The 15382-nt window shown below is 54.0% G+C and overlaps 7 protein-coding genes across 7 annotated transcripts; 6 read left to right on the forward strand and 1 right to left on the reverse strand.

The window, feature by feature from the left end:
* Nucleotides 1–294: 294 nt before the first annotated feature.
* Nucleotides 295–1593, forward strand: M409DRAFT_69105 (uncharacterized protein; the record flags this gene model as incomplete). The annotated part of the gene is made up of 2 exons (XM_033818132.1): nt 295–1418; nt 1548–1593. The coding sequence occupies 2 exons, from the start codon at nt 295–297 to the stop codon at nt 1591–1593; spliced, it is 1170 nt and encodes a 389-aa protein (XP_033663420.1).
* A 590-nt stretch (nt 1594–2183) lies between these two features.
* M409DRAFT_69106 (uncharacterized protein) lies at nt 2184–3071 on the forward strand (the record flags this gene model as incomplete). Its single annotated transcript, XM_033818133.1, has 2 exons — nt 2184–2769; nt 2827–3071. 2 exons carry the CDS (start codon nt 2184–2186, stop codon nt 3069–3071), a joined length of 831 nt encoding a protein of 276 aa, XP_033663421.1.
* Nucleotides 3072–5467: 2396 nt separating this feature from the next.
* Nucleotides 5468–6645, forward strand: M409DRAFT_69107 (uncharacterized protein; the record flags this gene model as incomplete). The annotated part of the gene is made up of 2 exons (XM_033818134.1): nt 5468–6450; nt 6594–6645. 2 exons carry the CDS (start codon nt 5468–5470, stop codon nt 6643–6645), a joined length of 1035 nt encoding a protein of 344 aa, XP_033663422.1.
* Nucleotides 6646–7126: 481 nt separating this feature from the next.
* Nucleotides 7127–9082, forward strand: M409DRAFT_58281 (uncharacterized protein; the record flags this gene model as incomplete). The annotated part of the gene is made up of 1 exon (XM_033813868.1): nt 7127–9082. The coding sequence occupies one exon, from the start codon at nt 7127–7129 to the stop codon at nt 9080–9082; it is 1956 nt and encodes a 651-aa protein (XP_033663423.1).
* Nucleotides 9083–10365: 1283 nt separating this feature from the next.
* On the forward strand, nt 10366–11510 carry M409DRAFT_27158 (uncharacterized protein; the record flags this gene model as incomplete). The annotated part of the gene is made up of 4 exons (XM_033808448.1): nt 10366–10407; nt 10474–10980; nt 11030–11368; nt 11433–11510. 4 exons carry the CDS (start codon nt 10366–10368, stop codon nt 11508–11510), a joined length of 966 nt encoding a protein of 321 aa, XP_033663424.1.
* An 86-nt stretch (nt 11511–11596) lies between these two features.
* M409DRAFT_69134 (uncharacterized protein) lies at nt 11597–12413 on the reverse strand (the record flags this gene model as incomplete). The annotated part of the gene is made up of 3 exons (XM_033818149.1): nt 11597–11827; nt 11892–12285; nt 12358–12413. The coding sequence occupies 3 exons, from the start codon at nt 12411–12413 to the stop codon at nt 11597–11599; spliced, it is 681 nt and encodes a 226-aa protein (XP_033663425.1).
* Nucleotides 12414–12940: 527 nt separating this feature from the next.
* M409DRAFT_58283 (uncharacterized protein) lies at nt 12941–14359 on the forward strand (the record flags this gene model as incomplete). Its single annotated transcript, XM_033813869.1, has 1 exon — nt 12941–14359. The coding sequence occupies one exon, from the start codon at nt 12941–12943 to the stop codon at nt 14357–14359; it is 1419 nt and encodes a 472-aa protein (XP_033663426.1).
* Nucleotides 14360–15382: the final 1023 nt, after the last annotated feature.

A 15382-nucleotide genomic window follows, 5' to 3' on the forward strand; every position in this document is an offset into this window, starting at 1 on the left:
TGTCACTCAACTTCATCCGATCGCAACTTCAAGATGGACATTCCATCCATGGTCTCCGAGTTTGGCAAGATGGATGTCCAGGAGCAGAAGGACCGCGAACTCGATCATCAGCCCACCGACGCTACAGTCAACACGGCGCCGATCACCTCTTCTCCAAACACTTCACCCACCGATTCCATTGCTCGAGATGATGCGGCCGCTGCTGGTGCTTCATCCACCTCGAACTTCAAAGCCGTCTCCGCCTACAATGAGCCAGACAGCACCGCCGTCACCGAGGAATCAAGCTCTCCCGGCATGAACACGCCAGACACAGAGAGTGGCAGCCCCACTAAGTCTACATCTTCGCCTTTGAAAGCGACTGCCGCCGAGTTCACGCCATCGCCACAGCCACAACAATCGGCCGCCTTCGAATCCTTCTCATCCTCCCACAAACCATTCCCGCCACATCAGCTCTTCAACATCCGATCCTCAGCACGTGGAGGCGTTGGCGTGTTCGCAGCTCGGGACATACCCCTCGGCGCACGTATCATCTGCGACTCCCCTCTCTTGAAGATCCCCACCAACCAGCTGTATCTAGTCTGGGGCCCTTACTGCAGACTTGGCAATGACGAGAAGCGCCAGTTCGATGCACTCTACTTCTGGGAGAATAACCAGTTGCATCTCGAGCAGGCGAGTCGCATGTTTCTGCTTGACCCGACGGACGAAGCTATTGAGTCGGACGATGAGGAAGAACTCATCGCTGAACATGTCAGAGTTATGGGCACCTTTGCCGTCAACAACTTCGAGATGTCCAAAGGCGCACTTGGCCTCTTCCCAAACGCTGCCCGTCTCAATCACTCTTGCGTTCCGAACGTGCATCACAGCTACAACCCAACCATGAACAAGCTCACTGTGCATGCGGTGCGCGACATCCGTCAGGGAGAAGAGCTGGTCATGAACTACATCGGTCAAGAATGCCACTTCTGGTCTCATACGATGCGATGGGAATACCTCCGGGCCAGATATGGCTTCACGTGCCAGTGCGAGGCCTGCTCCGACCCCAGCACCACCTCTGACAACAGACACGAAGCATTGGGAGCCCTGATCTGGGGCATCGAAGAGTTCAAGAAGGGTGAGCCACTGGATGAGCCTCACTTCCTGATTCCAAGCTCTGGCCCCGAGGCCCTCGCTCAAGCTGAAGGTGTCATCACGATACTCCTCCAGCAAGGACTCTTGGCCTTGGAGCTGACTCGAGCCTACCGCCTTGCCTCGTCTCTTGCGATGGACCTTGGTTACCATCAGAAAGCGCTGGAGTATGCGTCAAACGAAGCCGAGGTGGAGAAGAACATCTTCGGCACGGAGCTGGATGACCTCAAGAAGAAGGGAGTTGCGAGCGAGGTGTGGATCAAGAACATGTATGCCATGTTGGAGCAGACCGGGTACACTCCGTACCCGCGTCTCGCGGAGAAGATCTACAACATCACCGGACTGAAGCATGAGGTGCTGTTTGATCAGAAGAGCGAGAGCAAGGGACAGAAGATGGGCAAGGCTAAGGGCAAGCTTTTCAGTCCAAAGAAGAAGGGGCCTCATTCGCGAAAGAAGGACGCCGTCTGAGAAGACGTTTGTTAGCTTCTCGAGATGGAAGTCCAAATGGAGGTTGCGGATTGCGAACACACTTCTCTGGGCGCCGTACGGCTGTGCATCTGGTGTGGACGATACGAAGAGAAGAAGATGCTCGGATTGCTTTGCGTGCTTTTTGCTTGATCTGCGATGTTGAGGATGCCCTGGTTTGAAGTCGGCCTGGCGAGGCAGACACGAGCATGAGATGGTTTGGAAAAGCGTCGATTCCCTGTACTGAGAGCTGAAGTCTGCACTTGCACTTTAAACGCAAACCTTTTCTTTCTTCTATTTTCATGTGAACGATCGGATCGACGGCTAGTTTTCCATCGATCGACCTGCCCCACCAACTAAAATCAATGTTGTCATCGCCTAGGGCCATAGCTCCCATTCAATGATACCAAGACTCCAGCAATATTCAGTGAGCTCACAATGACCACTACATCGAAAGAAAGACTTTCATGACAAGTACACCTCCTGCTCGACAACCTCAGCATCGACAGAATCGCAACACTAAAGCAAACTCCACAACAGCAACCATAGCGTCCACTCGCCTCGCCCACCTCACGCGCACCATCCAGCGCACTATGGCTTCAACTATTCCATCCCAAGCGCCCGCCGAAGCGCCCTGGAAGTCGACCTTTCAATCCCACCTCTCCAAGATGGATTCCCCCGAATTCGTCTTCACCTCCCTCCACCCGGCCCCCTCATCCAGCCCCGTCCCCTACTTCCCGCGAGCCCGCTACTGCATCTTCCGCGCCTTCTGGGCGGAACTGCCAGAGAACAAACACAACACCGCACCGAAGAATGAAAGAGTCTACGAGAGCGATATGCCCACGTTCACGACGGACGTGCGGATGCAGAAGGTGTTTGAGCTGTTCAGTTCGAGTTCGGGGAAGGCGGATCGCGAGGGGTTGATACAGGGCAGTGGAGGGGGAGGGCCTTGCGAGGCGGTGTGGTGGGTGAAGGATGTGATGGTGCAGTGGAGGGTTAAAGGGGAGGCGTTTATTGTTGGGCCGGATGTGGAGGATGAGACGGAGAGTAGTGGGGTGAGGACTGTCAAGAGTGAATTGGGACGGAGGATGAGGGTTGTGAAGGAGGAGGGGAAGGAGGGGTGGAGTTGGAAGAGGGAGATTACGGGGCATTTTGGGAATATGAGTCCTGGGATGAGAGGTATGTCGTCGTGGTGATGGGGTGGTGAGGAGCAGTGAACTGATGATTGATTGCTAGGGACGTTTGCGGCTCCGCCTCCAGGGCAGCCAGTGGATCAGCCATACGACGACAAGAATCTTAAACTCGGCGAGAAGGTGGAAGACCTCGACGACCCCGTCGCGAGGAAGAACTTCCGCGTCGTCGTCATCAAGCCGGAAGAAGTCGAGTCCGTCGATTTATCCGACCCAAAGAAGGCTCGTCGACAGGTGTACAAATTTGATGAGAAGACCCAGAACTGGTCTCACGAGGAGACATGGCCGTGAAGAGAGCCAACATGACAGACCCAGAACCGATATACACTCAATACGGGCAACATGCGATTGCCCGTACGGGAAAGGCTTCCTTACCCTGTACCGACGAGAACGTCAACGCTGGAACACACCCTTGGCGATGTCTTCTTGTGCGACGTTTGTTGGCGACACAGATGCAGAAACGAGAGCGGGGGCAGTGTCTGGCTGGAGATTTGTTTGGCTGCTGGGGGTGAGGCGAGTGTGTTACACCAGATTCCCAGCGCCGTGAGTCGCAGATCGGGTCGAGTAACAAATGGAGCGAGTGGGCCGCTTGTGCATGTGTGTTCTTTTCGAATCGGATGGGATGGGAAGGTCTTTGGTGGTGATGTGGTTTTTGGGTCTACCAGTGTTCTTCACAGAGAAGTGACGGAAGTGATGGAAGTGACTTCGATACATCTGACGACTGGATGGATTGCTCTCGCTCGCGTGTGATGAACAAGAAACGTGTCTGTCGATCTCCAAAATGCACCTGCACCTCATGTTCTTCGTACCGAAACACGGCAAACCCCCTCTCGGCAAGCCGTATGTCAATCATCTCTCTCCTGCCTCTACGATCTTCAATCTCGATAAAGAACATTTCCAGAAGGCAAAAAAGACTCACATGAACCGCCCGTGCCTTGTGCAACACGGAAGTCTGGGCCATCGACGCCGACGAGAAAGAAAGAAAGCGAAGTGGAGGAGTTTGCCGTATTTGAGATGGATCTTCGGGATGGCGTTCAGAGACAGGCGCGCGGGAGAGGAGTTCCGATGATTGTGAGTGGTGGGTTTTAGGCGCCGGGTGGGATGGCTTGGCCGTTGCGGTGCTGGAGTGGGAGGATTTGGTGTTGGTGATGGTGATGGGAGGGGAATGAGGGTTTGGGTGGTGTGGTATTTCTTGGGGGAGCGAGAGGTGAGAATGGGATGAGAAGAATAATGGAGGGAGACGTGGTTGTTCAGAGAGAACTGGCCAGACAGCTGAAAGCAACAAATCCAACTCATCATTGATCGTGATGATGGGAGCGCGTTGCATTGATCCGAGCTGCAGCGACCCTAATGCCTCTAACATGCCACGGCAAAGCCGTCGCCGATGTTGCTAGGGGTATGTGCCGTGTCTGCCTCCACCACAGCCAACAATCGACGGCCGTACGAACAGCTGAGATGCACCTTCGATCCTGAGCGGGTTCTCACATGCGCACGCCCACACCCCTAGCTTGTGCGTACTCCACGCTGCTGCGTTGGCATCCGTGGGAGGAAGAGGAGGGGGTTGTCACGTTGGCAGGTTTCGTCGCTTTTGGCTGTAACAACCACGAGGTGCATCTAGCGGATGACATGCAGTATGGTAGTGTATATGTAAGTATGTGCTGTCGTCGCAGTAGAGTTGGGAGAGTTTGGGTGGTTCCGTGTCTCTCCCTCTAATCTACCAAGCGGATCATGTGGTGGTTGGGTGTGGAGAAAAAGTGTCTCTTCTGTGATGTGACTGAGGAAGCTTTTGCCTGCGGGTTTTGGCAGCAGCGCGGAATAGCCCTAGCCTAACGAACTTGATTGCGCAATTTGGTGCAGCGGTGCTTCCAGGCCTCCATGGCTGGCATCTTGGATGATGCTGCAACGACGAGTGTTTCTTTCTGCCAGTATGAGATACGAGAGGACTTACGAGGTGAGTGATGATTCGTCTCCCGGAGGCCGCGGTGCTGGATGTCGGCCTTTGTCTGTGGCACATTGAGCCTCACTGACGGGACTCTTTGACAAGGCGTGACAGGGAGCGGACGAAGAGGCACGTAAGGAGTCGGCTCTCGCTCTGCCACAGTTTGGGACGGGCCTCGGGGAGAGCGGCGAGAACCTCAACCTTAACAGCATCCGGAAACCTTCTGACAAACAAGTCGCCTTCACCAAAGCCTCTTGACTCAGTGCCGATTGCGCTTTCACGTGGGATTGGACAACGCCGCACATCCTGGCCCGCAGAGACGACTTCTTGGCGGCACCGCGAGTGGAGCTGCGCCGATCTTCCTGCATTGGCCGTCGGCGGAACGAGGCGTGCGCTGGCGCCTTTCCCTCAACTCACACCTCACACCTCGCTCTGACTACCGACGGACAGCACACTTCACCTCTCTCTTCCCACACCACACTCCCACCACCACTCGTACCGCTGCCTCCGCCGTTCGATCTTGCGGTGCGAGAGTGACCATTCCGCAGCAGAACGACCACATCCCTCTATACACACCACCTGGTTGCAAGCAGGCCCGCCCACGTGGTGCGACCGGACGCTTTCGGGACAATTATACTCGCAACTCGCAGCCTACACTCTTTCGGCTGCATGATCGACGTCTATTTCACCCTTTCCACCGCTTCCCATCACGAATCTTGACCGCTCCACATTATTGCTGTGCCGCAGCATGGCAGACGAAGCGCTGGCTTGTTTTACTTGTTTGCTCGAGAATGTCCCTGGATGGATTGCCGACCTGGAGAGTATTTTGAAGTCGGCGGCTGAGCGTCAGGAAGAAATTTTGTTTGCCAATCGGCCGGAGGAGGATGTTGTCGTCCCGTCGGTGAAGAAGGCCAAGTCGAAGTCGTCTTCGCTCAAGTCTCGACGGTCGGTGGAGAGTCAGGAGAAAGTACAGGAAAATGGATTGTTGGCACGGCCTCAGATGAAACACCTCACCAACTCGGATGCACTTCGTCTTTCTCAACGAAAGCGGAAGACGGCGTCTGTATGTTCTGGTAATGAATCGGGGCCGTCGAAGTTGAGGGCGCGGGCGGCAGCGGTGGTATACTACGATGGGGAAACACAAAAGCAATTCGAAAAGCTGGTACGCACAGTCGGATCGACACGGAATTCTATCAGGAAGGGAAAGATGAGTGCCAAAGTGGATTGTCTGTCCCGCAGCGGATCAAGTGGCAGCGAGGCTAGCGGCAGCAGTGGAGACGACATGGCAAAGGACGACTACCGGCCACCTCGCGGATTTGGACGCGATGACGGCACTGAAGTCTTTGATCGGGTCGACAGTCGTTTGGAGAAGGGCCAGAACCTGTGCGAGCGTGCGGCTCATCAAGTCTTGCGAGACGGAGACTGCACGTTGGAAGTCACCAACGCCAAGGAACACTTCAGTGAAGCGTTGAAGATGGCCGAGGCAGAGATTCCTATCCTCCAGAAGAAAGCAGACAAGGCTGCTGAGCGACGAAGGCGCAGCGAAGAACGACGTCGAGCTGAAGAAGAAGAAGCCGAAGAGAAGCGGCGGTCTCAGCTGAGTGAGACGATCCGCAACGCCGTCTCCAACGTCACATATCCTGGCGAAGGGAAGCTAGAGGTCGACCACCTTGAGGTTGACGACGACGATGAGGACGATGAGGACGCCGAATTCGACATCGGCCACATCCAGTTTGCAGGCCTCGGTGGAAAGCTTGGTCACATGCGAAGCTCAAGGCTCACCGCTCACTAACACTTTTTTTTTAAAAAAAAAGTTCCTGTCATGTTATTGGCATGTCATGTCATGTTGATGTTGATCTTTTACTTTTGTTTAGCGGGAAGGGAATGTGCGTTCGAGCGGTTGATTTGTGTTTTTATGGGGTCTAGTCTGAATGACTTTTTCACTTTTGTCATGGATGGGTAGCGAGGAGTCTGGGATCGGAAGCGACTGAGCGGCATGGAAGGAAGAAGGGACTGGAGTTGATATGGGATATGGGATGGAATGGGGCGACACGGCATGGGAAACGACCTACGCTCGTTGGTATTTAACTCTCTTTTTATCTACCGTCCTCGTTCCGGTCAAAGTGGAACGTCCGCACTAAAAGTGCCATCTCTCCGACTTTTCACAAGCTACCACGCTGCTGATTGCACTGCAAGCTGCTTGGATGGCTTGGAAGTAATGGGGATTCTACTTTGAGCGGAACATCACGTCTCTTCGCGTCGTCACCGCGTGCCTTCCTCATGATGGGCTTACCGCCTGAAAGTCAATTCCGACTTCATCTCCTCGACTTCGCAACTGACCTTTGACTTTCGAAATGACCTTCACGAAACCAACAACACCCATTTGAGATAACCCCACGAGAAGAAGATGCCCCGAGGAAAGAGCGGTCCCCGAATGCTCAGTGGCTTGAACCTCGACAATGTCGTCGCCGATGCCACAGAAGAGAGCATTGAGCGTGAGAGCGAAGATGAATCTACCACCGACAAGCGCCCTGCGACTGGCCGACGCTCTCTTCGACAGGGCAAGACTGATGCTCCGATTTACGACATGAAGCATCATCCAATGGACGTCGTGACGCGACCGAACAGAGCGGCGACCATCAGACATCGTTCCAAGTCTGTGTCTTTCGCCCTGGACGACGATGACGAGGCGGAGAGCAGTGGGGTGTCCTCTGGCCCCAGTGACGGTGGCGATACCTCTGATGACGAAGAGTCTGAGGACGATGGGGACGCCGATGAAGAGCAGTATCGCATGATCGCAACACCACGAACGCCTGACCCTCGTGCAATCCGCCACTCAGCCCGCAGCGAAGCTCGCAAGCCTATCAACTACAGCAAGAAGTTTCACCCGCAGGACTACGGACTTCCTGGCTACAAGCACAGAGCGCAAGCACAGATGCAGATCGTTACCCATCCGCAGGTGCACATCTTCAGTTCGGCGTCGCCAAAGAAGCGCGAGCATCTCTTGCCAACGCCCGAAGACGATGGGCAGATTGACCTCCTCAGCGCATATGATGCGGCACGCGAGGAGGAAGAGGAACAGGAGCGGCGCGAAGTACAGCGACCGCGCAAGAAGCTGCGATCGCTCCATCCGAACATCATCAGCAGCCCTCGTGTCAACATGAAGACTGGAATGCATGCCAAAGACATGCCTGCTGTTCCAGACTCCGATGATGTTGAGGATCTTGTCGCCATGGCTCTTAGAGCATCTCAACCGCCACCACGTCAGCCAAATATCTCGTCGGAAGACAACATTGGGGAGGCACTTGGGTTTATCATGACTGGACCAAAGCAGCCAATCGAGATCAGCAGCCAAAAGTCTGGCGAGAGTCTATCAGAACCCACCGACGAAGAGGAAGAAGAAGCACCTGCAGAACAGCAGCCAGAATTGAGTCATCCGACTCCCGGCGCCCACAAGCAAGACGAAGGCGCGAGCATTCAGCAGCCGCTGGATGAAAACTCCGTTCATTTCCAGCAGTTGGAAGATGATGAAGAGGATGTCGACCTTCAAGATCAACAGCCAGGTGATGATCAAGAAGATGGCGGCGACCATGACCGTCAACCACAGCACGACTCGATGACAGGTCATCATCCTGCTGGCGAAAATGATTCGGGACAGCAACCAGATGATCAGCTAGAGGACGTCAATAACAACGACCAACAACGAGAGTATGAGGTGACGGATCACCAACATGCTGGTGCTCCTGCTTCAGGGCAGCAGCCAGACCGTGTCCGTGAGGATGTCGGCGATCAAGAACAGCTTCCAGAGCAGGATGATGTGACAGATCATGAACACGCTGGCGCTCCTGCTTCGGGGCAGCATCCGGACCGGTCTCATGAAGACGGCGATCACATTGGACAACAGCCAGAGCCGAGAACGTTGCTCAGCAGAGTGTCTCAGAGAATGAGTGGCCTGTTCGCCCGACCGCAGGTGAACACCCAGCCGGAGTCAAATCAACAAGCAGAATGCGGTCCTATGGTCGACCAGGACGACCGCAATGACGAAGAAGAGCAGCAACGTCATTCTCCAGAAGTTGAGGATGAATACGCAGCCCCAGAGGTGGAAGATGCTGTCACCGAGGAGGAGGAGCAACACCGAGCTTCGGAGTTCGACGAGCAATACGCCATTACAGAGCCAGCATTCCAGGCCCCGGAGGATGAACGAAGTGGTGATGCAAGCAACGCTTCAGACCCAATCAACTGGGTGCTTCCCCCTGGAAGTCAAGATGGTCCTGACCCGACGAATTCAGACATGCCGCCCGTGCCTGGCAGTGAGGATGGCCCCGACCTGACGAGCGATTCGGGCGCTTCCGTGTGTCGATGAAGGTGATGTCGTACAAGGGAGGATTGGAATCTATGTCAGCAATGCAGCTTTGCTCGGTATCATGAACATGTTGGAGGATGGTGGCGAGAGATGATGTAGCTCATTAAAGATCCGAGATATGAGTGTATGGCTTGCCGAAGTGCTCTACCTTCACGGTTTCAGCAAGGTACGGACATCGTGAGGCTCGTAAGGGGCTGAGTGTCTCGAAAGACACCGGAGTCCTTCGGTTTTGAGGCCCGTCTGCATACTCACGTCTTCTGGAAAGTCTTCGACAAATGGAGGACTAAGAGCCATGATCCTGCTTACATCGTCGCCAAAGAGATTTTGTGCGTGCTTACTACATCCATCGATTGGTAATGCGTTTGTGTTCTTCTAGAAGCTGAAATTTCTGCAGTCTCCATAGAGACCCTCTGTATGCTAACATGGGGTTGCAGGAGACGCTGTACCACCTACAGGCGCTCTTCCTGCCTTGGTGGGACTAGCGTGTACTTAACGAAGTAGCTCGAGCTTTGATACTTATTCAGAAACATCTTGCAGTATTTCATCCTCACCCTCAAGAAAATCGACAAGAGAGCCCCTGAATCCACAAGAGCTACGAAATGGTTGGTGGTCATGCACCTGGTTCCAGTGAACGTTGCGATGAATGCCGGCGTCGATGGAAGAAGGTATGTTGGTGATAGTGATCGGCACGACCATGGCAGCTGCGCAATTGAGAGGGTGACATGCTATGGTCGCTGTTACGGGCTCTCTTGCTGCAATGCCGATTTAGCCTCACGATTCTGATCGATGAGAATAGACTGTCAGCCACGCGAAAATCCGGGGGCTTTGATGTGTTTGCTGAATTGACGTCCCCAGCTATAACATACATGCTGAAGAGATCAAGATCAATTTGTCGTGTACGTTTCTGAGACGCATGCGTAGCCCTTGCAAGCGAGGTATTTTTCCCCTGCTCACTTTCATTCACTCGACAGGATGCACTATTCCGAATCAGGAAGTAAGAGCGCTTGGTCGCTGTACCTGTGCATGCTGCTCGAGAATAGAGACAAAACAGCAGTGTAAGCACATATCTGACGACTGCACAGCATTTCTACATGAGTGATCAGTCGCATACGTAGTTATGCTGACTTCGATATACTCAAACAGGAAGTAAGAGCGGTATCTACGTAAAGTTGCCTCCAGTTTAGTAAGGGAGGCTGAGTATGCGCCTTCTGACGACGATAATTCTGACATTTTCGTCGTCGGTGCACCATTCTAAGAATTTCCAACTAATTCTTTTCTCCAGCATGGCAAAATTGCTCGTTGTCATTGGAGCCACTGGCACGCAGGTACACAACTGCAAAGCGAAAGCGATCATCCCTTATTTATCCATGCCTAAAAACGTGATTATCTAGGGCTCCTCCGTCCTCAAGGCTTTCCTCGGACGACCGGGTGTCAAGTTGAGGGGAGTGACCCGCAACCGCGACGGGCCACAGAGCAAGTTCTGGGAAGACAAAGGCGTGGAAATGGTCCAAGCCGACATCGCAGATGCCGATGCGCTCCAGGCAGCGGTGCAAGGAGCCAGTATTGTCTTCGCCAACACTGCGTATCCCTCGCAAATGGCGATGCAGCCTCAGATGCAGCAACGAGCATACGAGGTGGAGCTCCAGCATGGCAGAGATATCGTCGACGCCGTATCCCGGGTAGAGACACTGGAGCTGTTCATCTGGTCGTCCCTGTCCGCCGCTTCGAAGCACAGTGGAGGCACATATCGAAAGGTCTGGCATTTTGGCTCCAAAGCGCGGGTGGTGGACTATATCCAGGAGGTGCATCCACGCCTTGCGGCGAAGATGTCGATTCTTCAGATGGGGCTTTTTGTCGACAATTGGATGCATGGTCCAATCTTTGTGCCGTGGGAGAAGGTGGGTTATTGCTGTCCTGCCTCTGCTGAAGCTAATCGAACATGCAAAGGCGTCAGATGAGTCCAAAATGCTTAGAATCCCCGGCGATGGAGATTGTCCGATTCCGTTCGCTGTTCCCCAAGACGCTGGGAAATACGTCCTCGCTCTGATGAATCTGCCCGTCAAAACCAATTTGCTCGCCTTTAGTGACAGGATCACTTGGGAAGAATACGTAGCTCTGTGGAGTAAGATCACCGGAGTTTCTGCGAAGTTGATCAGGACGAGTGTTGCCGAACATTCCAGATTGGACAGGAACAGGGGATTTGCAGAAGAGATTGGAGAAATGTACGGCTACTTGGGTGACTTTGGCTATCATGGCGGCGATCCTTCCGTCACGTTTTCTGCGACTGTGAGTTCTTGTCTACTTTCTTGTCGTGGATCAGGGGCTAGCTGACTCTTGCAAAACTCTGTAGGTCCAGATGGAACTGTCACCCACGAGCCTTGAAGATTACATCCGCAACGAGGACTGGTCTCCTTTGCTTTCCCGCTGATACAAAATCAGGCTGAAGCGAAGGGAGCTGTGGCACAAGGTGTCGAAGTCTCGCAGAAGATGCTCCAGCAACCCAATACCATCCTACTACTTCTCCCAATCCAACTCCAACCGCCCACCCGCCGTCTCATAATCCCGCAATCGCTCCACAACATCTTCTGCCGAATGCGCCTCGACCAAAATCTCCGCATTGCCCTTGCGCACGAAGCCTGCTTCCGTCGCTGTTTGGATCCAGTGCAGCAGGCCTTCCCAGTAGCCTTCTACGTTGAAAATGACGATGGGTTTGTCGTGGATGCCGAGTTGGTTCCATGTTGTTATCTGCATGGACGACGTGAGTGATCATTATCAAGAGTAGGTCACAAGGTGGGAGGGAAAGCTGTACCTCCATCAACTCCTCCAAAGTCCCATAACCACCGCTCAACGCCACGAATCCACTCCCGGGTCCTCCCTCCAGGACTTCGCGCACCATCGTCTGTTTCCGCGTGTGCATATCCGGCACGCGGGTCGTTTTGCCAAAGGTCATCTCGTCGGCCTTTTCCTTCTCCTCCTTCTCAGTCACGTCGTCGTAATTCCGCTCGAATCTAATCAACGCAGTGGGAATCACGCCGTGCACGGCGCTGGGGCCCGATAGGCGGACGAGTTCGGCGGCTAGGGCACCCATGACGCCAGAGGTGCCGCCGCCGAAGACGAGTTTGATGCCGTGCTGGTGGAAGGTTTGGGCGAGCGCGCGGGCTTGAGAGATGTGTGCTGGAGAGGTGCCGGGTGCTGAGCCGCAGCTTTTGTTGCGAAGGGAGGTGGTCTTAGTTTGGAGGTGCTTATTGATCTTTTGATGGGGTGCGAGGACTTACAAAACGCATACGACGGGGCTGTTGGCTTTCGTTCCGTTTTCCTGAGGTAGGGACATGGCTACGATTCTCGTTTTCGACAAGTATTCACCCTTTCGTATACAACCACAGACAACGCAGAAACTTTCACTACAAACACCATCGATAGCAATCGTGATATTTATTCAACGACCACCAACCTTCCCGCAAGATCTTCCCGGGTCCGACCAATCCCGTACCAGAGTTACTTGGTCCAAGAAGAAAGTATCCATTTCATCGGTTTCGAACACAAATCGTCTTTGCAAAGAAAGGTTTGGGCTTCGCATCATCGTCGACAGCTGCAAAGTCCCGATCGGGAAATGGTACAAGCCTAATAGACAGGACGATCTCCAGTCGCTCCGAGTTTAAGTCTTGGTGGAGCCAACTCGGTCGAATCACGCTTGATGAATGTGAGTGATGGTTCTTGCTTGGATGGTTTCGTCATTTGGATGTGGGTTACTTGGGGAGATGGCGTGGGGATCTGCGATGGCCTTTTTGGATATAATAAAGTGCCTTTCTTTCGGATCGCCTGCAAGAGTCGACGTGCTCCCCTGCAGACCATAGCAGCATGTCGACGTCTCGTACTTGGAATGGACACGAGTCCAGTGATGGCTTTGAAAAAGATGACCAACTGTCGTCACGACAGCCTTCGTCCGCAAAAGATCTTGAGAAGGAGACCAGTGACGGAGAAGAGACGACATCGAAGATCGAGCCTGTCACAAACGATGAAGAGGAAAACACATACCCTGAAGGAGGCCTCCAAGCATGGCTCGTCGTCTTCGGCGGTTTCAGCGGCATGATGGCAGCCTTCGGCCTCATGAACACCGTCGGCACCTACCAAGCCTACATCGCCACGCACCAACTCTCCGCCTACTCCGAGTCCTCCATCGGCTGGATATTCAGCGTGTACATCTTCCTTGCGTTCGGAGCAGGCGTGCAGGTCGGACCAATCTTCGATCAACACGGCCCACTGTGGCTGGTGATTTTTGGATCGATCTGTACGTTCCTTTGTATCATGCTTCTGGGGATTTGCTTTCAGTACTGGCATTTCATGTTGGTCTTTGGGGTCCTGGGAGGGATCGGGACGGCTTTCATCTTCACACCAGCTGTGTCTGCTGTGGGCCACTTCTTCAATCAAAGACGAGGCAATGCAACTGGACTCGCCACCGGCGGCGGTGCGTTGGGAGGCGTGATTTTCCCGCTCATGTTACAGTCCTTGATTCCTAAGATTGGCTGGGCGTGGGCGACGAGGGTTCAAGGGTTCATCTATATCCTTCTTCTCTTCCTCGCCATATTGCTCATTCGATCACGACTGCCCCCACGACCAGGAGGCAGTACTCTCCCTCATGTGCGCGTGTTCAAGGATCCGGCCTATGCACTCGTCACGGCTGGGGCATTCTTTCTCGAGCTTGGGCTGTTCATCCCCATCACGTACATTACCTCATACTCCTTACAGACAAACGGAGCCATCTCCCCAACGTTCGCCTATCAACTCCTCGCCATTTTCAACGCAGGCTCATTCCTCGGACGCTGGGCACCAGGCTGGATCGCCGACAAGCTCGGCCGCTTCAACACCCAGATTTGCGCCGTATTCCTCTGTGCCGCATCCTCGCTAGGTCTCTGGCTGCCGGCGACTGTTCTTGCAAGCGAAGCTTCGGACACATCCCGTCCCACGATCCTAGGCTTGACGATCGTGTACGCGGTCCTCATGGGATTCGCTTCGGGCAGCAACATCTCACTCACACCGGTTTGTGTGAGCATGCTGTGTCCGATTAAGGAGTATGGCCGTTATGTGGCGACAACATACACGGTCGTATCGATCGGGACGTTGATCGGCCTGCCTATCGCTGGTGCTCTGGTGTCGGCGTGTGGCGGGTCGTATTGGGGAGTCGCTCTTTTCACCGGGCTGTGCTATGTGTGCGGGCTGGGATGCTTTGTCGCTGCGAGGGTGATGAAGGTTGGATGGCAGATTAGTGGGGTGTATTGAGGTGGCCATCATACGTCGGATCTGGATGTTTCTGGTCTGCTAGGAAGTGGTCGCCCATAGCCGTTAAAAGAGTTGGCAGTCTGCATGCTCATGGTTGTGCCCAACGTCTTTGTGGAGATTTGATTTTCACGAGCAATCGGAGCAGCCGTCTTCCTGTGCGTAGGGATGTCGAGGATGTGCAATGGAATGTGGTGAGAAAAAAGGAGAGGTGCGGTCGAGCGGCGAATCCTTCGGTGAGGACGTGGGTGATCCGAGCTTTCCACATCAGATTTTGCGAGGCCGTGAGCAGCGAGGTCACCTTTCTCGTAGACACACAACAGACATCGGATATCATTAATCGCATACCTATAACATGCGACAAAACAGCTCGCCTAACGTTACTTGCATACGCAATCAATATAGCTCCGCCGATGATAAATGCTCCGTATTCCAGCTCGCTTCTCTCGTCGCCTCCTCCAAGACGTGGACGGTCCTCAACCTATATCAGCCACGATCAGGGATGAAGGTGCTACTGATAAGACTGCAGCAAAAATCAGGCTTTCGAAGAGATGGGCCTTTAAGAGAACGTCGAAGTCCAACATGGCCGGCCTGGCAACAAGCCCTCGACTCTCGAGTGATTCAATTTAGCAAACACCGAATTGTTCATCCTGGCCCATCAATACATCAACTCCCAACCACGCGGCACGAAAGAAACTGGAAAACCACGTCGAATCTGCCAGATCAAATTGCCGTAGTTTTGGAACGACCGCCCCATCCAAGCCCAAGACTCTCGGCGCTCGGCGTCCGTGAACTTCGACTTCACCTTTCTTCCCTTCATGCGAAAGAAAATCAGGCAAAATACCATCCTCTCCCTTAACAACCACATACGCTCGCCATCCGTCCGAGCTGAATGCTGTGCTCGGCGCCAAACAGCACAAAGGCCTCTCCGCCGCCGAAGCTGGTCATATCGCCGCATTGGCAGGCCTTGGCACCGCCAACCGGACAAAGACCCAGCCTTTACGATCCCTGCCGTGCGCATGTGGT

Source organism: Zasmidium cellare (assembly GCF_010093935.1).
Source record: "Zasmidium cellare ATCC 36951 unplaced genomic scaffold M409scaffold_35, whole genome shotgun sequence".
Classification (NCBI taxonomy): domain Eukaryota; kingdom Fungi; phylum Ascomycota; class Dothideomycetes; order Mycosphaerellales; family Mycosphaerellaceae; genus Zasmidium; species Zasmidium cellare.